General features: G+C 42.0%; 1 protein-coding gene across 2 annotated transcripts; it reads right to left on the reverse strand.

Moving 5' to 3' along the window:
- Positions 1–727: 727 nt before the first annotated feature.
- Positions 728–21,371, reverse strand: ddhd1a (DDHD domain containing 1a). Of its 2 annotated transcripts, XM_034563148.1 has the most exons (14): positions 20,045–21,325; positions 18,251–18,427; positions 14,657–14,758; positions 11,302–11,430; positions 10,075–10,222; positions 7,679–7,788; positions 7,155–7,261; positions 6,801–7,063; positions 6,124–6,199; positions 5,678–5,827; positions 5,303–5,367; positions 5,026–5,198; positions 4,197–4,394; positions 728–4,096 (listed from the first exon to the last, which is right to left on the reverse strand). In XM_034563148.1, the coding sequence occupies exons 1-14, from the start codon at positions 20,691–20,693 to the stop codon at positions 3,909–3,911; spliced, it is 2,535 nt and encodes an 844-aa protein (XP_034419039.1). In that variant the 5' UTR covers positions 20,694–21,325; the 3' UTR covers positions 728–3,908. The 2 variants fall into 2 exon arrangements, with proteins under 2 accessions (XP_034419039.1, XP_034419040.1); XM_034563149.1 differs by lacking the exon at positions 14,657–14,758 and having other exon boundaries at positions 20,045–21,371.
- Between the last annotated feature and the right edge of the window lie 2,887 nt (positions 21,372–24,258).

Genomic DNA, 24,258 nt, shown 5'->3' on the forward strand with positions numbered 1-24,258 from the left:
AGGATGTGAGGGGAGGTCTACACTGTCTGCCGAAGTCACCTCTGGAAAAACAGTCAGCTTTTAAGCATTGGGATTGTAGCTGGTGATATTAAATGAGTGAGTTTCTGTATGTATTTATTGACAATTTAACAATTTGCTCATTTTTATTTCACAAACCTCAAAACATCCTTGATCAAGTCATACATGAGAGCATTAACAAGTGTAAAAATAACTATAATAGTTTAGGGCAATATGCTGGAAATAGGAATGGAGAAAGGACACTGGCCAACAGATGGTCAATAGGGTCTTTGTTCCAGTCTTATCAATAGATGACTGACATCTTCTGGACAAACAGAGAACAGCAGGACCAAATGCATTAATTATGAGAATCACTGCTGTTCTAAACGATCCCATCTGTGAGCCTTGCCTTTGCAGATGTTTCGAAACTGCATTAAAGCCCTAGTAACTCATGTGGAAGCCATAACTGCTTGAGTATTACAATGCGGCCTATTCATGATCCAAAAGTCAGCTTTGTTATTCACAGCAGGGGGTGCCTTGGAAAGAATCTGATCTGAGGTTCAGATGAACAAATGGTTCTATTGTTCTGCCAAATTCATTCTGGAAATGAGCAATGAGACCATCTTTCTCCGATGATTTCCACCTCCTACGCAACAGCACGAGTCCAAATTCACTCATTTTCTCCCAACTATTCTCAGTGGGATGTGATAGATCAAGAAGAAGTATGGTATCCAAAAAAGAAATGCTTTAATAAAAGGAAATAAATACAGTGCTTTGGATGGCAGTTAGAATCCATAACAGGCATGGGTTATTGCACAGCTCTAAGGACAGACAAAAATCACTTTCCTGACATCCATTCAAAGTTAGAGCAACAGTGATACCTGACACAAATTTCATTCGATTCACCCACAATAAATTTCAATGTGTTTTCTTTCTCCTTCTCACCCAGTGACTGATTACATATGGCTGCAGGCCCTTCTTTATTTACCACTGAACATTAAAAAGACTGACAACACATCTGTGACTCAATTCTCTTCCTCAATAATGGCTTCAAACTGACGTCAACAGCAGTGACGGACGGACGAAACATGTCACAGCAGACGTTTCCCTGATGCTCGCGCTGCCTTTAACAAGAAAAATATACTGTTCTCATTCAGAATGCTGTTAATTAAATGCTCATGTGATCAAAAGTATGATGTGTCTTGACAAAAGTTTTCGTGAATGCGCTCCAGTTTAGTAACAGTTTTTGCTTGAATCGATGACGGTGAGAATGAAACATGTGCAAAGTTGAAGGTACATTTTGGAAACAAACACTTTCGGGAACATTGTTGTCATTGTTTATGATGGTCTGTCCACATTCTTACGTGACGTATTTGCTGTGACTGAACCCACACGGTGTCACTCAAAGATACAGAGGCAACAATGGAATTGTCCTTGTATGTTTCATTACATGTCTACGGTCTCCAAGGCAAACTGCAAGCCTACTGTCCAAGTGACATGTTCAACATGGGTTCTGCATCTACTGCTGCAATGTAACACATGCTCAGCAAAAATAAAATAAAAACATCAATAATGGGCTGTTTAAAAACGAAACAAAAAATCTTTTCTGTGCAATTCATAAATGATGAATGTGCAAGATCCACCAGATCAAACAAAGAAACATTTTCATATCACTCTCCAGTATTGTCACCTATCCGGTCATCTGAGAGGCAGCCTGGTTCCCTTTGCATAAAAAACAGACATTAAATACCAATAAATGGATTCCATTAAGTGGTAGACAAGTCAACAACAGCCCTTGATTGTGTGGAAAAGTAAAGCAGCAGCTTGCACCAAAGCAAATCAAAAAGAAACGTTTTGATACCCTATTATAACAAGTAGGACACAAAGAAAATTTGACACGGACAATATTCATGTCTGTTACATGTGATTAATTCCAATCTGAGGGTAATTCCATTTCTTCATCCAATGCAAATGTCTTATAAATGATTTCATTAGAAGTCTATAAACAACCATGAGTGGGTTTCTACTCAATAAAGAACACAACGGAGTTGTTGGCACTCTCTGCAATGTTGTCTTGTTCCACTATTAATATAACACCATGCAAAGTGAGTAAGTGGTCGACCTTCTGCATAATCTTAACTGGGCATGTTTTTAAAAGGACCACATTCGACAGGCGTACGATCCATCATTACAAGAGAATTTCTTTTTTTGAATAAGGGCTCTGACAAACCCAAGGCAAGAGTCATGTTAAGCAGCAAAAGTCAAAGAAAGTTTTTTTGTTTTTTTTTAAACAAAATATCATGATTTGGTGTCTCCAGTTGTATACATTTGATTTTTATTTTGGAGTAAATTTGCCAGTAGTGTCATTTAGGCAAAGACACAGTCTGGTGTCTAGTATTTTTTTTAAAGACTAAAGAAACTCTTCTTTCACAGAAATGAAGAGACAAGCTGGCATGTCCATTGCTCAAATGAGGAACGTGAAAATTGGTCACAAGAAAAGGCAAAAGAGATCCAAACAATAAAAAAATCTATTTTTACCCTAGTTAATTTCCTTTTTCATGAGAATGAATAATGCAAAGCATAAGTTAGACACAAAAATAATATTTGGCCGCAACTTTGAGTCAAGAGATGAGATCCCGGTTTATATCCACAAAAGCCTGAAAATCACTAGGAAAAATATTTATTTTTAAAGAAAAAATACATCTAGTACCCCTGATTTCATCTGGGTATCAATATAAAGATATAGCAGACAATCCTCTCCATAACTATCGCCTAACATAGAAGCAGTAGTTTAAATGACTGATTTTGACCTCTAGTCTTGTGAATGACATCAATGTTTTAAAAAAAAGAAAAGTGGTTGACTCATGTAAAGTTCTGTATGTAAAGCAAATATCACATGTAAACTAAAGATGTCCTGGAGGCTGTTTAGCTGTAACTGTTGTGTTAGTAAAAGACATTTTGTGCCCGGTACTAAAATCTACTGTTTGTGTAGTATATAAAAAATGGCGCTTTGTTCATGTTTTATTTGGTGCAAATCTATTTAAAAAGTCAAACAATGTTAAAATGAGGAAAACCAGTAATAATATATTTTTTTCTCATGTCTTTCTTCATACTTTGAAAACATTATTAAAGGGATAATGCCCTACGTTTTTGTACGGAAAAGCTAAACAGTAATTCTGCAAGATTAAAATTATTTGGATTATTTTGAAAGGCATCACATTTGCTTGTTAGCATTACGTTTTGAGAAGTAGTAGCTAAAAGGTTTATTTTAATGATAAAACTACCATATTTTTTGACAATTATATTTCTCTTTAAGAGTATAAAAAAAAGAAAAAAGAAGGAACAGACACAGAATTCGAAGCCTCAGTGACAGAGTTAGGCATGTGAGTCACAAGGCTCCAGAGTGTGTGTGTGTGTGTGGGGGGGGGGGGGGGCTGGATGATTTAAGCACTGATTAACAGGAATTGTATGGACACTTTATCAACAGGCTGCAGCTGTTTAAGGTTGAAGACTTGGGGGTGAAGATAGAACTCTCTTCTTCTGGATTAAATTTACAAGACCCTTATTCCATGTTTATGTGTTGCTTGTGGTCATACTGGCAAAGGGTGCACCTCCTTAGGGGTTCCTAGTCCAACAATGTCACCCTTAGGGTGCGCAACTGTATACAAATTACACACACAAAAAGACAAAAATGCACATCTTGGAATTAAATCAGTTTGTCAGTCATGATTCCCACGAGTTAAAAGCGCGGGATCACAGGGAGCTATAACAAAATAAGATCATTATTGTATTCGAGCAGTTTGTGTGCATGAAAATAAATGAATGAGGTTTATTTTTGTGTCTTGTCAAGAAGTTGACATACCCCACTTCAGGGTTATAAGACACCATTCAAGTGTGACGCATGTGCTGCCTCAGTCTGGTTCTGGAGTATCTTCTGCTGGGTCAGGGGGCGTCGCCTTCGGCTTGTATATGAAGGCCAGCAGGAAGAGTGCTATGTCATGTGAGCACCAGTAACCCGTGTGCGAGGTCACCGCTGACCAATAGCGACTCTCCACCAGACCCTCCCGGAGCTCAAAGTCGACGCGCCTCTTCAGCTCCACTGTAAGACAGAAATAGAGACATTGGAACTGATTTGTAACAAACAAATGTGAGATGTTTGCCATGATTGTTTAGTGCTGGGACAAGTTAAGTAAACTAACATGATGTGTCAGTAATGGGTGAGGTGGGCCGAATCATGGTGGAGAGGCCGTATGCTGACTGGCTTTCAGTCCGCTTCTGTTCCTCTTCCTCCGTGTTCACCCCTCCCTCCAGTCCTAACGAGACGGAGGGCTGGCTGTTGGAGCGGGAGAATCGAGAGAAGAGGATGCCTCCGATGCCCTTTCCTATGCTCGCCGCTCCTATATTGGTTATGGTAGGAGGAGAGACACAAAAAGAGATACGCTGAGTGGGATGAGGTTTCAGAGCAAGACAAAAATAATGGTAGTAAGGCTTTTCTTTTTTTCTTAATTCAATTTATTTCAAGGTATAGGAAAAGCAAAGTGTATACGCCCATTCTCTATCCCTCCACATGGTGGCACTGTTGTTGTAGTAAGTGAGCGTCTCACATGACTTCAAATATTGAACTCACAGGAGAGAATGGATTTTACCTGTGGAATAAGGACCATCTCGGGGGTCAAATTGAATTCACTCATTGCTGTCAGAACTCATGTTATTTCTCTATGCCATTATATATGTATTACAAATAAATGATCTACATTTCTTCACTTTTCATCATAGCAGTCTATCCTCACACATGTTTAAATAGTTAAATATGTTTTTTGTATTGGCTTATTCAATAATTGTACAACTCTTCTGGACTGATATATAGAATCATTGTATCATTCACAAACATAAAACAGTTTTGAAGTCCAACATACCTTTAGTTTCTGTATTCTTCATCATGAGCTAGCTTTAAAAGACCGATCTAGTCATGTACACCACTAGAGCCAAATTTAGACCTGAATTTGAAAGGTGATGGTCGTGTCTTACCCAGTATGCTGGCCTTGCCCAGGTTGGTGATGGACTCTCCATAGTGCCTGCGGGCAAGTACAGGAGAAGTGCTCGGGCTGGGGATGCTCTCAGTGTCAGATGTTGGCTCTTTGACTGGGTTCAGATAGGTCGGCCGGAGCTCATCGTACGGTGTGGAGTTAATGGCGCTACACCTGACAGAGAAAAGAAACCCCAAACATTCAAAACATGCACACTCTGAAAACATTCTGTGTGCGTACAGATATAACATCAAGTGTAAAAATATGTAAGTTCTTACCAGTGTATCTGAACAGGTGAAACATTGCTGTAATGTTTGAGGATGAGGGGCTCCAGTCTGTAGGCCTGAACAGATCAATACAACTTCAGTTAGCTTACAGTACAAGCTGTCAAATGCGAACAATGCACTTTTTCAATTCCAACATCCGTCTGAGTGAGTTGCAAAGGTTTGGTTTTACATTCGCCGAGTGCAGTGGAAAATGGCAAGTCCGGTAAAAACAGCAAATTAATTTACTTAAGAATCACCCCCTAGAAGTGTGTGGGCTAGGCTGAAGTCAGTCAGAAAATAATGATAAAAAGGAAATCTGGACTTGGTGTCACAGGCCTGATTGAGAAAGTGCATATATATGTGCTGGGGCCATCAAGGGAGACTTACCACAGGGTCTGTGGGGTGGAAGACATTGAAGAGCCTGCTGCAGATGAAGGTAGGCAGGATGTGGTCCTGGTGGCAGCTGGTACCAGGCCGGATCCCTCTCAGAGCTAAGAACACGGCCAGAGGAGAACCCATGCAGAAGAAGTTTTCCACCTGTGAGACAAAAGATGATAATAATTGAGTGAGTCTTTGCTATTGACATACATATCATGTGTTCAATGCTGTGAACAGTTATCATTTATATTGCGTCCCATAATAATGGACACATGAAAATAACATACGTTCACGAGGAAACCAAAACTTAAGACACGGCATTAAGTATTAAGTATCATTTCAATGCAAATATATTTGCAACAAAAAGCACCATTACTTATCGATTTAGAGTAACAATTATACAATTATAATGTAATAGCACACACACAACAAGTTCAAATAAGTGAGGACCTTACTTTAAATTTGAGGGCTGGGCGTGCTAGAGGTTTTGAGGCTTCCAGTGTGAGGAGTTGATTTTCCAACTCTTGTAACCTGTTCGAAGCAGAAAAGGGACACAGTACAGTGCTCACAAACTAAACAAAAATATATGAGAACATTTTCTGAAAGTTCTCTCTTTCAAAATACTCACATATGCATTATTATAAATTCAAGCTACCGAGACATTCTGATTTCTCCCATCAGCTACTAAAAATAATCTCAGTAGATCAACCAACTTATTCTCCAGCGGCTTCCTGTCTCACTAAAGTAATGGGGCGCACACTTAATGATATTACAGAGCGATGGGTGGTGCAGAGGAAATATATTCAAAGCCTCTTCCAGTCTATTTGATTGCGACGTATCACAATACCCGGCCACCTCACAAAAACCAGCTGGAGCATGTGATGAACAGCACAGGGTTACGTGTGCTGCTCATCAAATAAAAAAGACAAATGCTTGGTTTGATATTGTTTTGAAAGAACTCATCTTCACTACACCTACATTTATTATGTATTGTATATCAAAAGTTATATCTCAAGCCTCTCTGAGATCTTGACCACATTCAACCCAAACATCTCCTGAGGATCCTTAGCTATACATTCAACCCCCGAGGCCAAGCGAGACGTCACTAAAGATCCACATGAGCAAGCTCTACCTATTCCTGGTTAGCTGCAGCTGCTCTAAAACGTGCTTCTCCTCATAGGACATCCAGCGCAGGTCCAGCTCCTCCTCCACAGCGTGATGCTCCTGCTGACAGAAGCGCACTGGATCCCATCCTGTCATGATGTCGTAGGTGATGACGCAGCCGAGGGAGTGAGACACAATTGACACTTTGCCTCCCCTCTCTTCAAACTCAGAGTTCCGGGAACAGAAAAGTGTGTACAGTCTGTTCAGCTCCTGTGTTAGGCCCTTGGTAATCTGGAGGGACGGGGAGGGAAGAACTTTCAAGTAGAAATAGTGGGTCACAGAGAAGTATCATTTTTGTTATTTGGAAGCGTGTGACTCTCACCTCATCCCGGTAAAGGGGGCTGTTGTAGTACATGATGTCCATGGCACTGCTGTTGAGTAGATCTCTCAGTCCTCTCACTTTGTCTGGAGTTATTGAGTCTACCGTATCTACGAAAACAAAGCCACACGATGGAGCCTGAATTCATACACTCAGTTGCCACTTTATTAGCCATACCTACCAAAATGTAATGCAAAGCAATAGAACAGCGTACAATAAAATCCACATTCACAAAAATATTCATGTTGCCACTGTCAAAGATGTATTAAAGGGATTAGTTTTGGTTATTTGAAGTTGGGTTGTAGGAGGTACTTGTAGTGTATTAAATAGAGTAGAAGAAAATACTATATATTTATATACACATAAAAAATAATACATTCTTTAAAAAGGGATGACTCGGGCTATGCTTCATTAACTTTTCCACTAGGATAGGAAAGAAAGAAGCATCCACCATAAGCAGAGTTAACAATAAACACACTGCACATGAATACATGGAAGCACAGTCTCAAAGACACACACTGACTGACCTCCATCCAGCGCGAGTTTGGAGCGCCACTCAACAGGCAAGAACTCAACATGCTCGTCATTGTGCTCCAAAAAGTGCTTCTCCTCCATCTTCCTCACACCCTCCCTCAGCCTGAATAGACGCAATGCAAAAGAAGACCATACGTTGTATGAGGATAACATCCTTATTACTTCAGAGTGGATTTTGGTATATGTTGCCAAAACATTTAGATAGAAAATGCTAAGTGCTTGAATCAGAAACAATAAATGTCATCATCACATTGTCTGGGCCGCAGTGTATTATAACGTTCTGAGTGGAAGAGCAACATCAGTAGCCCTGCTACTGACTGCTAGGGAGTCCGTGTTCACACTCGTTCCCTCACAGAATTTAATGACCTTCAGTAAGAAAAGAATGACGCCCATTTTGCTTCTCCCTTATGAAGCGCGCGCACACACACACACACACACACACACACACACACACACACACACACACACACACACACACACACACACACACACACACACACACACACACACACACACACACACACACACACACACACACACACACACACACACACACACACACACACACACACACTAAATACAGGGAGAGAGTGAGGTTGGGTGTTTACATGGGTACATGGAGGCTTTTAGGCGACTGGTCTGTGAATGGAGCACCTAATGTACGTTTTAACAGGACTACCTGCAGGCTTGTGTGCTTTTGTGAAGATACTTAAGAGGGTTGAGCGCTGCATTACAGAGCTTTCTGTGTTGCTCCCACAAGGATTCCCCTCACTCTTAGGTTGGTAATAGTTTGGCATTGATTTCTTTTACATACTAAGTTTAGCTAAAATAGGTTTTAAAAGGACACTCCATAAACCCCCCATAATTTCCTTTCACTGCTGCTGATGACACTCAGAAAGGCATGGAGCTGACATTATTTTAGGGTAAAAAAAATAAATTAAAAAAATAAAAAACCAACTGGCTAGACATGTCAAGTTGATCTTTCCTCTTGGCTGAGGAAAGCATGTATGCCGTAATCCACAGGGAGCTGGGAGTGAGGCTTAAAGTGCTCTGCAGCTTGACTTGGTCTACTTTACCTGCTTAGCTGGCCTAAGCCGCAGCCAGTGGCCCGGCGCTAACTTAGTGACACAGAGACAGACACGGCTCTGGTCTGCACGCTCTGTACTACTGCCTGTAATGCTCGTGGTCAGTACAGCGGTGCCACTCAGGGTCGGGGTATTTACACAATACATCACACTAAGACACGAAAAAGAGAAAAAGGGACTGTGCCTAGCTTAAGTAACAATTCAAAACTGATCAACAGCCTCTACACTGATGATTGCAGCGAGACTTCATTGGTGTTTTTAAAAAAAAAGGAGAACAATAGACATAATCTGCTCTATCATGTCTCTTACGGCAGAAGTCATTATTGTGTTATTGTATCTTCCCCACTGTGGCCTTTACACAAATATCTACTCTTGACCAAGTTCCCCGTTCAAATGGTAAGCTTTTGAAAAATAAAAAAAAGGCTGGTTAAATCAACAGCTGGCAGTACCAGGCCATGCTGATACTTTTGGATTGATTTGCCAAGTGTATGAGATATCTGTCTCTGAAGGTTGTGCCAGCATTCCAATAAAATAGGAAGACATTTTCATTTGTTTGTGCTGCTCGAAGGATTCAAGGCCGTGCCATCGGTGTGTGGATGAGCATTTAGATTAGATCCTGATGGGCAGGTGGCATTTGCATGGCAGCCTCAATGTGTGTGATTGGGTGAATGTTGACATGTTGTGTAAAATGTATTGTGTAGTCTATTTACATGGAAGCAAAGCGCCAGTATTATAATGTTGCTGTTGTTGACACTAACATGTCTTTTACTAACGCAACAGTTTCAGTTGTGTCGTTAAGATGTGTATGTATAAAGAGAACAGCAGGAGAAGACAAAGGTGAGGCAGAGGGGGGAGAAACAAATACAAAAGCTGCAGGTGCAGTGTTATCAAAAGAAATGCTGGAAAGAACTTCCACCCTGATTGGCCTTGGATGAACCAAGATAATGTGAGACATTCAATGGCTGCAATATTAAGCCTGGACCCTATTCCGGCTCTTTTGTTGTAACAAAATAGATATACAAAGTAAAAAGAAGGAAGAAGTGAGCTTTCTTTTGAAAAGCCACCGTAAAAACCGAATGAGAAGTGTGAGAGTCAGAATGTGTCTCTCACACAGATAAGAAAAAGAACAATAAACAAACTTCATGGCATTTCAAACATCTCGCCAGACGAGAAATATTTTTTCTTAAACTGATTTGGTTTGTGTGCAAATACATTTAAATCTGGCTGAGCCGCTTTACAGTCTAATGGAACAAAAATGAAAAACAATATACATGCATACTAGCAAATTCTTCTGAAAAACTCACATTCCAGTGTTTTTAATAATGCGTCCTTGGTCCATCTTCTGTCCAATCCCATGAACCACAAAGACGATGTGTGTAGTCTGAGGGGGTCGGTCCTCAGGTGAGGCCTCCTCGACAAAACCCCGATGGAGCCGCGTTCCACTGCTGGAGGCTGAAAGAGAACAGATTACAGCGTCAGACTGTTACTTATTATGTATTTAGCTATTGGCCTGTTGTACAGTGAGTAAAGCAAAACAATTATACATTCTGTGCAGTATTTGTATGTGCTGTGTTTTGTGAGACCCCCCCCCCCCTTATGTTCAATGACCAGATGGCCATAGATTTCTAAATGATTGGGTTTAAGTAACGTGCAGCTCTGAGGCCAAAGAGGCCAGTAGGCGAGGCCCAGGCCCTGCTGTGACTGTTGCCCAACACCGTGCCAGCATTTGTACCGTGCCTCGAGGGTTGAGTGTGTGTCCGTATTTAGAATCTATAGTTTAGTCCAGTCATGTGCTGCTTTCTAGATAACACTAAGGAGATTTCCCTCACTGAGCATCTGTGTGGCAGGGGAGGTTGACATAACCAGTGACAACTCCTTTACTCATTTTCTGCGAGCAGGAGATGAAAATGCACCGTAGAGACTGTAGATCAGATTAGAGTCATGCATACAGATCAAACATCGAACATGAGGTCAAACTGCAGCTGCCGCCTGCCTGAGAATAGCAGATGGACACTGGGTGATTTTCTGGGCTAATCCAGTTAAGAGACTGAACTGTACACAGCCATGTTTAAACTACTGTTGAATAATAGAAAATGGCGACACACTGGGAAGGCAGCTATAAGTATATCATGTCTGCATTAGATGAGCAAGAAAGTTGGAACAGGCGCAGTTCTCGTGTATCAGGGAAGCAGTCAAGGTTTTAGCAAGGCTAGCTCTATGGATGGCAATGTTGGTCTGTTGTCAGCTGGTGCACCACTTTGGTCAACTATTGGATGGATAGCCGTGACATCTGGTACAGAGGCCTCATGGTGATATGTTCCAACTTTAGTGACCCCTCTGATGGTCGATTAAGCACCACTGACACACACAACTTATGGTTTATAAACAAATACTTGCTAAACTGATGACATTTCCATCCGCCTCAGCTGTACTGCTAATTAGCAGTACAAACACAAATATACAGTATGATCAGGGAACTGTTTATTCACCTTATTATCGGAAAATATCATACCAACGTGAAGATTACAGACCTTTGGAGAAGCCCAGTTTCTGGGTGACGGTGCGTGCAATTTTGGAAGTGGTGGCATCGCTGTAGAGATATACCTCATCGACGCTGTGCCAATCCACATGGGTCCGACTCAGCTTCAGACTGTGGATGGCTGTAGGGGGGCAGTGAGAGATGAGTGAATGAATGAACAGAGGATTGGTAGATGGTGTGGGGAAATTGGGCAAAGGGAAGGGAAAATCAGAAAAAAGGATCACCGATACAAAAGGGATGTGATTACAAATTCCAAGAGAAAAGAGGGTGAAGACATTGTAAGAATTACACCAAGTTGTGATCATCTTAAACGCAGTCTAGGAACACTATTCACAGCTCAATCAAATGCAGTCCGGAGCATTGATCTGCACATCAAACTATCACACACACACACACACACACACACACCATGAATGCATATTTCAGCTCTTGCTTGTCTGTCCTGCTTATATATATTTATATTATAAATTCATTTCACCTTCAGTTCAATTTACTTCCATGTGAATGCTTCAAACTGAAATGCAATGACTAGGGCAAGTAAGAGCGGAGGTATGGCTGGGGAGGAGACACCATTTGCCAAAGAAGAGCGATAAATGAAACTGGTTGACTTGAGAGAGTTATTTATGTCTCTGCAGCTTGTCCTTTAAATGTCCTGTGCAGTCCAGTTCTTCTGGATGAAATTGGTGGAGGACTTTGCCGTAGGCCCAGTGCACAGTCATGACTCTTTGTACGGCTCTGAACCAATCTGGGGATTAAAACCCTTAAGGATGGGGGTAAGTACTTGGAGGAATAAAAATTCCTCAGATTACTTTTCTAACAAACGTGTAACAATATAGTCTCACAAGCAATGTGAAAATTAAATGAAATTGTATTGCAATTGGGCTTCAATAAGAAAACCTATATAGGGCTTACTGAATATCTTTTTGTACCTTTCATAGAGTGGAAACATGAATCATGTATGTCATGTGTGAGACCTTTCCATAGGTTTTATGTCTTCTTATTCTATGTGTGTAAAACATTCCTTATTTAGTAGTAGTAATAGTATACGAGGAAGGAGTAATTAAGACATTTGTGAAGAAGTTCCAAAATGTGTCCATCTCTAAATTCACTTCCCATGTAAATTAATAACCAACGATATATAAACAGAGCCATGTGTTTGTGTGTCACATGGTGAAGTAAAACTGGGCCTCTGTAGCCTGGCAGGCCAATTTCTTCATTGGACAAGCATGACTAGTGGGTAATACGAGGCCAAGCAATTAATGCACCTTAGATGTTCACTCTGAGGGCAACCAGTGTTAAAAGAAATGGCTGCCTCTAAAGGAGAAGAACAGGCAGGTTGTGGAAGAAGAATTCGCTATCAGGAACAGAAGTGTAGGAGTAAAGGCCGCTAGTTAAATTTGGAATAACAAAAAGGAAGCACGTTGTTTTTCTAACCACATAAAACAATAAAGCTCATATCCTGAGGAACCTGATGCGAGAGATACTGTTTCACACATTTCCATTTATCTTTGCAGATCCTCAAATGAAACCACTCAACAGCAAAGCAAACATATGCTTAACCTCCACCACTACACAGGATATCACTTAACGAATCTATGACAGAAGCAGCGCAGGGGAACAATCAACTTTTCTGAGAGGAGAACCTTTCACCATCTGGTTTGGCTTCATCTCAAACAGTTTAGAGTGGCCTCATTTCCTCATCTACCTCATGGTGTCACAAGCGAGGGCAGAGGAAAAAGGGGACGGTTGGAGTTGTCATGAGACCAACACATTGTTATTACACATGGGCGGATTAAGCCACTCCAGACTGTTGAGCTGTATTCATAACTGAGTCCACTGTAAAACAGGAGGTATTAGTCCAGCTAGAATAGAAACTCCTGTATGGGGAAGTTCTCCAGTTAGCTGGCTTTATCAATACAAATTATTGTTGTATTGTTTATCGGCGTCAATGTAGCCAGCAAGATGAAGTGGTGCTAAGGAGCTGTTTAAGGACGCCTCCTGTTTTACAATGAAAGGCAAAGCTTTGTGAAAGTAAAGGAAAGGCAGGGGATCAGGATGTACAGAGGAGCTGGCACTCAAACAAGAACTTTTGAAGAGTTCACTGAGAGCGTTCTCTTACACTGCTGGCAAATTACAGAGGGACACACAGGATAAGGAATAGGGTTAAAAAGTTTGGGATGGAGGGCAGAGAATGTGACAAAGAGGATGGAGGAACTGGGCGTTAGAGAAAAGGAGAAACAAAAAAATTGTGTAAGGGAGCGTTTGGGAAATATACACGAAGTACAGAGCTGGGAGGAGAAGGGAGCCCTCTAACTAATGACATCTACAATGTGCTATGGGACAACGATGAGTGGCAAGATACCAGTTCAAACGTGTTCCTGGCTAAAGAAAGAGGAACATATCAGCTCACAAGGTGTTCACACCTCTTGTAGCGAAGAAAAAGTATTAGTGTAATCTTAATGTAATGTCCGTCAAAAGTGTTCTACTAGCAGCACTGTAATACTCTCAACCCAGGCGGCGTGTAGTGCAGGAAAATCATAGGTCTCTGTTGAGGTCAATGGTCGCTTGGATTAACTACGAGATTAAGACACAGACCTCAAGACCTCTCTGCTCAGAGTTTTATGGCAAGGGTCAATTCCCCGAGAACTCAGGACAGCAATGGACCTCTAAAAGGGTGAATCTACACAACATGTTAGGGGGCTATGGTAAAGGACCACAATGGCGCTACTGTCCAGCTCATCACTTGTGTTTAGCTCTCAACAGAGAGCTTTGTTCACTGCTCTTAGAGTGAGAGCTGGTGATGGTCCATTAATGACAGTCAGACTGCCAGAAGGGATGAGGAAAAGGAAGCGATGAGAAAGTGGGAGACGGGGCTGGAGAGATAAAAAGGGGTAAAGAAGGGTGGCTTTTTGAGGACCAGCTTATTTATTTCACATCTGCTGGCTTAAAGGGTTTTGCCCGAGCTGTAGAGTGTGTTGTCTACTCACTATCCTCAAGCAAGGAGAGGAGAGGAGAGACGGGGAGAAAAGTTTCCTCAAAAAGCAGCAGCAGCAGTAGTACCAAACTCTGGGTCACAGCACAAAAGGGAGAAGCTCTAGGAACTAGGCCCAGTTAAGGCTGCAATGGAGAACTTAGAGAGCAGACTAAATCCATTTTTATACAACCATTTCTAACTGAGCCTAGGTCTAGTTCTAAATATTAGATTGAACGGGTCTGAACCACAACAGAAAGGAAAATATAGTTCCATAAGGATCTAGGATTGACTAGGAGAGATCACACAAGATAGCAGATTTAATACAGCAGAGGTATAAAAATTTTTTAAAAAAGAACGTGGTATTTTACAGTACCTTGGCAGCGTTTGCGCTTGTGACCTGTAGTTTTAGCACTCGTCTGATATCCACTCCATTTGAAAAGAAAAGGGAGGTAGAAAGGGGGCAGGTGGGAGAGAACTAACAACCAAGAGAGAGTGAGTAATGGCTATTAACCTGGCATCAGTCACACAGGCTACCGCTGTCATCACGCTTGATCAGGCCAATCTATCAAATCTATCAAATTTGCAAATTGATATTTTCAAAATGATTGCTCTACAATAATTACATACCAGTTAAAATCTAACTTAAAGCATTGAATCATATGGCTGCTGTAACAACTGAATTGGTTGTAGAAGAATGTCTGACATTTATAAAGACCGTCTCCGCATTTGTTAATCAAATCAGCAAAGTCTTCAAGACTCGACTAAATCCTTGATTCCGTGATAACACAGATATCTGACTTGCAAATGTCAGCAGTGTCTCCCTCAGCAGAGCTAAAATGTGGAGGAGGAGGAGGAGGAGAGACCTCCTGAGTGCACAGGAAGTTTGTTTGCCGTAAAAGCTATCAGTAAAGTCCATTTGGGCATTACAGCACTGATGGGTGCATCAATATAAATTGGTGTTCCCTAATGACTGGAATATGTACTACACACAGAATCCTCATATGGATGTAATGAGGACAAATTGATTGGTCAGGTAGTGTGTAGTGCTTGCTTGGTCTTGGGGTTAAGATCACACAACATGACTTTTGGGTCACCTGAAAGCATGTTTAGACAATCTCATATTGATTAAATGTAAAAGACTGCTGCCACGTGATGGTTTCAAACATATTTGATATCTTAAGGACAAGTGCCGAGCCAATCTAACAAGTGTCAGGAGCTGGAGGGCTGTTTGTAGATGATCAGCTGTTCTTCTAAGCATATGCCTGTTATTAAGCATGCGGTGTGTTCCCATCCTGATGTAATGATAAAATAAATATGCAATAACAAGTAGTGTTCACAAACCTGCCTAACTCAAATATACCAAAAGTATTATGCTGACAGACGCCCAGCCCGCTGGCTTTGTTTTTCCTCTGACGTCAGAGAGGCAGACAGGGACACACCCTATAGTTTCCATAATGGGCTTCACTGCTCTATACACACATACACACTCACTGGAGAAGCTTACAGTGAATATAAGGGGTTCTCTTCTAATTCAGGGGTTGTTTTTCTTAATTCTTAGTTCTTTGTAAATTACAAATAACATTTTCCTTAGTTGGGCTTGGAAAATATAATTGGCACCATCAGGCTTGCTTGCTAAAACGCATCAACTGTAATGCCCTCGTGGACATGTCCAGTCAACCTCCCTCTGCGGCAGCAGTCACTCATTAAAGAAAGTTAATAACAGTAACATATACACTAATAAGGGATGTTGAATTTGGGAGGAGAAAGACAATTATTGTAAGACAGATAAATACTTTGTGATTAAGAAAAATATTTGTGAAGGACAATTCATAACATCAAGTTCACAAAAGCCATCAAATGGATCCTCACTTCCTCTAATATCTGAAAGATCGACTGTGAAAACTACCATTGTTCAGCCCTAAAACACAATTTTTCTTCCGCTCTGCCATCCTCCTTTACGATCTATTACCGATCGGCAGAAAAGCACACTAACGGGACATTCATACACATTTGGTACCTCTGTCGTCCAGCCCACATTATGATGCTATGCCTGCATAGCATGCTGGTATGCCTGTCTTCTGCTTTACTAACCTGTAGTCTCGACTAGCTACTCAGACACAAAGAGAAGGACGGGAGAAGAGAGTAGAGATAGGGAGGGGAGGAGATAGCAGGGGAAATGTATGTACTAGTATTGCCACTGGCTTTATGGTCCATTTATCAATTGTAATGTAGCCCGCTTATGGCTCCAAGTGCTTCAGAATATTAGTTCCAAGATGAAACACTCTACTGTAAAGGCTCCCTGCAATAAAGACCAAAACAAGGTGAATTAACACTCACTTTGCTTTCGCACTCTGCTAAATATAGGAGTGGAAAGCAATCTGCCAACAAAGGCCGCAGGAGGGTTTCAAACAGATGCTCACCGTTTCAAGTTCCATGCATAAAGGAAACCACAAGAACGTGTGAAAATACGGCAGGCATTAGGTTTTAATGACACATATATTTCATCAGGGTATGTACTTATGTCTCACCTTATGATATGGTGAGTAGAATTATAAAAAGGTACAAGTCATAATTGCAGTAGCTCATCAAATAGAGACGATAAATTCACATGATCTGTTTGTTGTGTCTCCTTGTTTGCAGATAATCTGACTATGAGGCTGAGACCTCTGTCCCCTGTGATTATTTATAAACCTGCTTTGGTGTCGAGGTCTACTCGTGTCATGTGTACATGTACACGAATGCTTGTACATCGGGGGTGACCTTCCAGTTTTGATTCACAACTTCTGTGATTCAGTTCAGAAAAGTGCCAGTAGCTACGAGCACATCACACAAGGAGTGACGATGCAAGCCAGACTGACCTACTGCAGTGACTTTCTTCTTTATTTATAGGACCTCATTTATTCTGAGTAGGGGGTAGTGACAGTATCCTGACATGTCAGTTACAGTAAAGCGTGCTCGAAACAAGGCGAGCAAAAAAAGAAACTTAGAGAGGCTTCATGCGAATGATTAATCAATAAGGGTTACAGGAAATAAAGGACATTTCAGGATTAACTGCTAAGAACTGGTTTAGGCTGATTATTTAAACATTTGCATAAATGCTTTGTATTGTCTTTGTGATGGTTTATGTCTCTCGCACATATTTTCTCTGTTTTAATGATGCAGACTAAATATTTTCTCACTCCCTTTAACAGTTGCTTTTTCTCACTGCTCCTCTCTGTTTATCTGCCACATTTACACACCCACGCATTCATCACCAGTGAAGGTCCTGGAGATCTGGCTGCCTTAAGGAGACTGCTGAATCAAAGACCCTCTTTCTTATTGCCTCTCGCAGCTAAAGCCTGCTACATTTTGCTTGAGCCAGAGAGACGACGTCTCTTAGTGTACGAGCTGCACCTGCTTTGCATTGGGAGGATGACATGACAAAACCTACACTCACGTGATTGGAAGCACCTGCTGCATTCACTTCTCTTGACTTTGAATCGATACCACAGCAGGCAGGATTTTAACATAATTAAATATATACTCACAATGCTTTTGTTTTGGTTTATTGTAAAACTGATGACTTAACTTGGTATGGTATTTATTAGTAATAATGCCAATGAGAGTATTTTATGTACTCACTGCCCTAACACAGTACTAGGGTGTTCTTTTTGCTACTACCTGCCTGCCTGGATTACAAACACTGCAGGGTTAAGTGAATGCAGCAGTAAAATACTGGTGAGTGAGCAATAATGTGATTTGGCCTTATGTTTCTACACCGAACCACACACTGACTCCATCACAACATTCACTTCCAAATCTAGTTATAATGAAGTCATCAGCTGTATTTATTTACGCAAACTTGAGTTTCCAGAATGGTTGCTTTAGTGCTGTGTTGTTTGAAAGATCTTTCTAGATTTAGGAGAGTCTGTCACATTCCTAAAAGCACACAACCGTATCCTTATTCTTCCCCTTCCTGTTCTCTCACCATCTTTGCTGTCGACGGTCCTAACCACCAGATCCGTCTCGAAGGTGTCCTGCATTTGTTGCCCGCGGAAATGGTTCAGGTGCTCATGCTCGATGAGGTCACTTTCCTCTTCCTCCAATGGGACCCAGGTGCCATCGATAAACCACTGGCCCCTCATGACTGGGATATGGTCTTGTTCTGTAAGACAAAAAGACAAAAGAAGGACTTAACCTTAAGGATGGACATTTTGAAACCGGCCTTCCGGGGTCAGGAGCCTATGTAGTCTGTGGTGGAATATCTATCTAAATTAAGACATTTTACATTTTACATTTGGCATTGTTTGTCTACAAGTGTGGTTGCGGGTGATGCTGTGCACAGCCCTGCCAAATGTTTCACACTATACCACTAATCTAAAGGTGGTGGTAACACGCCAAGACATGCAGCAATGTGCCAACAAAGGCCGGGAAAAGGAAGACTGTGAGCTTGTAAACATGTGTGTAAACAATGCTGTAAAATGTCATTTTTTAGGAACTGAGTGGATCCCTTTGCCTTTCAGAATGGGTTTTGGATGACACTTACCTCCACAAGTCTGGCAAAATCCAGGGGGGGCAAGTCTCAGTGGCTCATGGAGCGAGGACAGTTTTGATTACAGTGAGCAACATTATTAAACGATTCTCTGGTGGTGAATAAGATTGTACAGGCAGTTCTGAATTTAGACTTTGCAAAAGACAGGCGAAACCGCTCATCTGGAAAAGTATAAAAGCAAATGTGCATTCTCTTATCTACGGCGAGAGGCCCACGAGACAACGCCAAGATAGACACACAAGAAAGAAAACACTGATAAGAGGCCCACAGTAGCTACTATTCACTCATTTGTTAAGGTGGATTGTGTTTGGTCAGAAAAGATAAGTCTGTACTTTTAAGTTCTCATGAAGCGATAAGTGATCTTTTCACCTTGTTAAAACACAAAGCTGTCCAACACCTTAGTATTTTTATGGATGTTTTACTTCTTGGATTACAATATATCGACATCCACTACTCTCCACATCTCCTATTACATGAACTGGCCTCTCTCCTCTTAACTGATATGCTTTTGATGACTTACTAAAAATAATATCCTCGTAGTGCAACAGGGTCTTAAGTGTTAACATGACATTGTGTTTTCAGTGGTACAGGCTAGGCTGAAAAGGCCTTGGAATGTCTGAGCTGCCGACAAAAGGACTTACATCCACAGCAGGAACATTGAGGAAAATAACTGCTTCTCTAAATGTCACTTGGATTAACTTTCACATGTACCAGCTATTCATGAACCCTTTTATCAAGGTCAGGTTTGGCGAGGCCCTACAGTGACCGCCTTCATTTCTTCCCGGCCTTTTCCTGGAAATATCCATGAATTAGTTAGCACAGATCAGCTGAGTCTAATAGACTGACTTCCTGGGCTGTTTGGATGTTCCCAAAAGACAAGAAGAATTAATTACTTGGCCAGTGAAAGAACTTCAAAACAATGCAGGGGTCGGTCAGTAACTAAACTAAATGGATAATCAGATGCTGGGTTGCATCTGTTAAGGGAGCAGGGACTGTCAATGAGTCTGCGTGTGACATGTGATTGGTTGTGGGCCACTAATATGCATGCTGTCAGCCATTCTACTGCAGAATATTAAGTATATATGAGCAGGAATTAGTGCCTATGTAAATGCACTCAGTGATGCTTTTTGAGACCTGCCAACCGTTTCATTCACAATCATTTGTGAGTGATGTAAAGCAAACACATGATTTCATAGACTTTGTTTATGTTAGCTTCGCCACGATACTCACGCTTCCAGTAAACAGGATTACATTCCCTCTCTTTAACATCCACTTCATAAAGCCCTCCCCGGACACAGACAGGCTCAACGTTGATGTCGATGCAGTCTGTGTCCCTCTCCTCCGAGGACACGGTGGATGTGTCCACGGACCCGTGTCCACCGTGCACACTGCTGGTCCTCGTCTCCACCGGCACCGTGCCGTTAATTCCTCTGCCCTCCACGCCGTTATTCCCGCAGTCTTCCTCCCCGCATCTGACCTGGGAGCCTGCCGCGCCAGGGTTCAGTTCGCAGTACTTCCGAAACATGCGCTCAATATTAAGGGAGTCGTGCCCGAGAAAGGGCTTCCAAGTCTTCTTGTCCTCCTTGTAAAACCACCGCACTTCCTCGGGACCGAGCTCCGTGACCACCTCGTTGAAGCGGTGCCTGGAGCTGTTGGAGCGCGATCTCTTCCTCCTCTCGAACAACGGACCCGCGTTGTTGCCGTCGTTGTCGCTGTACTCCAGAGAGCCGCTGTCGAGGAAGGCTGTCGTGGAGTCCAGGTCCAGGAGCAGCCCGTCCTGGGCGCCGTGGTGCCTGGCGTGGAGAAGCGGCAGGTGTCCGTCCAGCCCCGACTGGACCGAGGACATACCTGCCTGCATCATGTCGTCCATGGGACTCATCTCGTGACAGCACGGAAACACATCGCCCCCGAGACCCCACTCCTTGTTGTTGTTGATGGTGGCGCTAACGCGGACCCTTTGCCGTCGGTGCTCAATTAGAAGGTTTTGGTTGCAATGTTGAAACTGCTCATAACTAACGTTACCTGAGCAACCTCACTCCCTCCTCGCCCGCCGCTTCACATTAAAGCTCTCGGTGTTACTTTACAGCGGCTGTTACACGACGTCATACTGGTTTAGTTTTAAAATAAACATTTTAACGCAATGAAAGACCTCGGGACAAACTCCCACCGCATTTCTTTGATGTCGCTACATCAGTGTGTTAGCTCGCTAGCTAGCTAAGCTAATGAAGCCGGGGCTGTAGAAGTCCCAGGCTAGCTTATTAGCAAGTCTGCAACGTTGCAACCGGAAAACCTGTTCTCCTCTTTTTCTCTTCTCTTTAACTAATGTAACGTTTCGCCTTTTTTTCAAACCACTTTCTTGTCACAGAGTCGCTTTAGTCCAGCTTGAGAGGCGCACCATTGCGGTCCTCATACTTTGTTGGTGTTCCAGTCTCTGTGGGATTTCAGATTCGTTCGTTGTACAAACACATCTTGCATAGAGACAGTACAGTAATATGCGTGTGAATGGCTTGACAGCTGACGCATAGAGCACAGGATTCGGTCGTGAACGCGCACGTACAACTTGCGCGAACATGACGACATCCGGTCCGCTCATAAACTGCATTATTCTTATCGTGCACTAGATGGAGACAAACACCCATTAATGGTTATCAGTCTCAAGTTGATGGTATGCAACATGCGATGACTTGAACCACCACTAGATGGCAGCAAATATCTACTCATAACGACTCAGAATAAAGCAATATCCCTGCTGCCCGGTTCTTTTTCGAGGAATTAGAGTAAATGTCTCAAAAACAGAATTACAAGCTTCTGCAACTTTTGTAGTCAGAAGGGTGGCCAAAATAACAAGAACAGCCTAATACAGCCTGACTGAAAACTTTGCTAAAGCCACAGCATTTTAAATAGAGCAAAAATAAACACCTTTCTGACAGTCACACTACAAATTCCTTCTTATAGACTATTTTGAGATATAATCTAGATATATACAATCACCCCCTTACTGAAAATCAAAATAAGGCAAATAGCCACAAAGTGATTGCCTCTCAGTTTTAAGTTCAGCCCACAAGCCACTAGTGTCATTGAACTCCAAAATCTGGTTTGTAATATATCTGATCTTGTGCACAACCAGTGTGTTTACATCTCTGCATATGTTTGCATGAGAACTGTGTGAGTCTGTGTTTGTGTTCGTATCTGTATGCATATGCATGCATGTATGCATGTGCTAGTTTATTTCTTTATGCAAGTGCATGTGTTCGCATAATGTGTGTTTTGTGTAGCGCTGTTTTTGTGTGTACTGCTGGTCCAGGTGATCCTGGGGCTGTGGTGTGGACTGTGGGGAGAGAGAGAGGGATAGAAGAGAGGCCCAGGCAGCTGTATTTGGGATAAACAGACATTACCCTGCTGTGTTCTAATTTACTGCAGAGTGGGAATTAAACTTTAAACTTGTCCCGCCCCTCTGCAGTCCAATGCTCCATGCTTCTTGCCATCAATAACGACTTGCACAATGTGCATTATAACAGTGTTCTTCCTGTCAGAAATTCATACCCCTGGTAGGTTTGAAAAATGGATGTGAAGAATGTTGTCTTTCCCAACAAAACACAGCTTCCGGAGGAGCTTTACATTCTTTTTTAGGCATTAGTACAAAGTGGAATCTGCATATGTACCTCTTTATTGAAAAAAAAAAATGGGTGATGAAACATTCTGGAATTATGGATGGACAGCTGAGAAGGAGATTACCCTGCGTGGTTTAAAAGTGGTTTGAAATGTTTCTGTGGATGTTTTTGCCCACCTTGAAAACTTGAAAACCATTGTAACTGACTATCCCCCCCAACAAAACCCCTTTTCAAAGGCACATTTCTAGCCTATTGGGTGTTTCGTACTCAAAATAAAGATTTTGAGTCACCCCAATAGTTATCACAATAGCTTATTGCATTTCATAGTTTTGACAGTAGAACCAAAAAGCCTGTAATTACACTTTTATTTTCTTATATATTCATAAATTGCTCAACATAGAATGTTCTGCAATCCCAGTCAACTCAACTTAAGTATATTGGCATTTTCCAGATGACAGCCATTAAAAAAATGCTCCACTTTTTTTCATTATGAGTGCAAGACTAATTCACATCGCAAGTATACGGTCAGAATAATTACCGGTTTAAATATGCAACAAGATCTTGCCAAGAGCTTTCTCTCACTGCAGGTACACACTTGAAGATGACACGTTGCTTTCATATACAAATGGCAGTCAAACTGAAACAGGTTGGCCCCTGTCTCTCTCTCTCTCTCTGCTCTGATGTTTTGCAACCACCAGGCCCACCACCTGGATGAGTGGATGACAAACAAACTGCACATTTTCCTTCCAGTAACTGACCAAATAGATATTTATAACCAGCTGGTCACGTCCCCCACCCACTTTGCCCCCCTCTCTTCAGCCACGGCTGTGAGAGCTCCCTTTAAAGACCAGTTGTGTCACTTCTGGCTTTGTTCTTAAACAAAGAGAACTGCCCCTCATCTGCCCGTAATTGGGCCGACTCTTGGAATGTGCTTGATGTCTCCGCGTGGGCCATTGCCGCTCCAACAGACAGGCCAGGGTTGCTGGGACATGAGAGATAAATGAGTGGAAGTCCACCCTTCCTCTGTTTTCTTTTGCTTTCTCCCTCACCTCCTCTATCTTTCTTTCTTTTTTTTTTTTACCTCTGTTTCACCCTCTCTGCATAGCCTATTTTCTGGGGATTGAGGATCTCTCGATTCAAATATAGTAATCCCACCCTCACTGTAAATGGAACAGTCTGCTGATTGACTTCACTGGGTCTGTTCGGGCTCTCTAAGCCACACCACCTCTCTAAGGTTGGGTGGTTGGACGCACTACAAGGTCGATCTGCGGCACATGTCACTAGCAGTTACCGAGGTGATGTTGACCATGGGCAGAAGTTTGAGAGGGGATTGGAGGGTGTTTACGGCATTGTTACTAAAGCGAAGCAATTTAGAGAGTTCAAATTCCACTTGCAAGGAAGGGAAAATGTTGAAACAGTAGTTGGCAGGCTACCAAAAGCCTGAGCCCCTAATTGTTTTCATTAATAGCAAATAATCTTAAAGTGCTTACTCCGTATTCTGGGACACATTATGGTGTTATGTTCAAGATGTGTACATCTGGGAAGCCTCTGAGGATCAGGTTAGAAATTTGTCTGTAGCAATCACACAAACCCCAGGTGTTCGTGTGAGAGTTTAAGGACCTTTACGCTCCAACCACAGATATCTTAGTGTCTTTATGGAGGTGTTGTGAACCTTTAGGTGTTTAAGCAACCTTGTCCCCAGAATACAAGCCTTTGGTTTTGGTCATGACTCATTTACTCCTGAATCCTTCACCTTTCACCCCCAGCTCCACTCTCCATGTCACTCGCTAGCAACCCTGGATAAGTAAATACATGATGTAATGTGTGGTTTTT

This window comes from Cyclopterus lumpus, chromosome 22 (assembly GCF_009769545.1).
Source record: "Cyclopterus lumpus isolate fCycLum1 chromosome 22, fCycLum1.pri, whole genome shotgun sequence".
Lineage (NCBI taxonomy): Eukaryota > Metazoa > Chordata > Actinopteri > Perciformes > Cyclopteridae > Cyclopterus > Cyclopterus lumpus.

Coding starts and splice junctions, on each gene's coding strand:
- ddhd1a (XM_034563148.1), bottom strand. CDS start 20,693: ATGAGTCCCATGGACGACATGATGCAGGCAGGTATGTCCTCGGTCCAG. Junction 5,828..6,123: donor GCCCAGCCCTCAAATTTAAA/GTAAGGTCCTCA, acceptor TTTGTCTCACAG/GTGGAAAACTTCTTCTGCAT. Junction 4,395..5,025: donor GGGCAAGGCCAGCATACTGG/GTAAGACACGAC, acceptor TAACCAATATAG/GAGCGGCGAGCATAGGAAAG.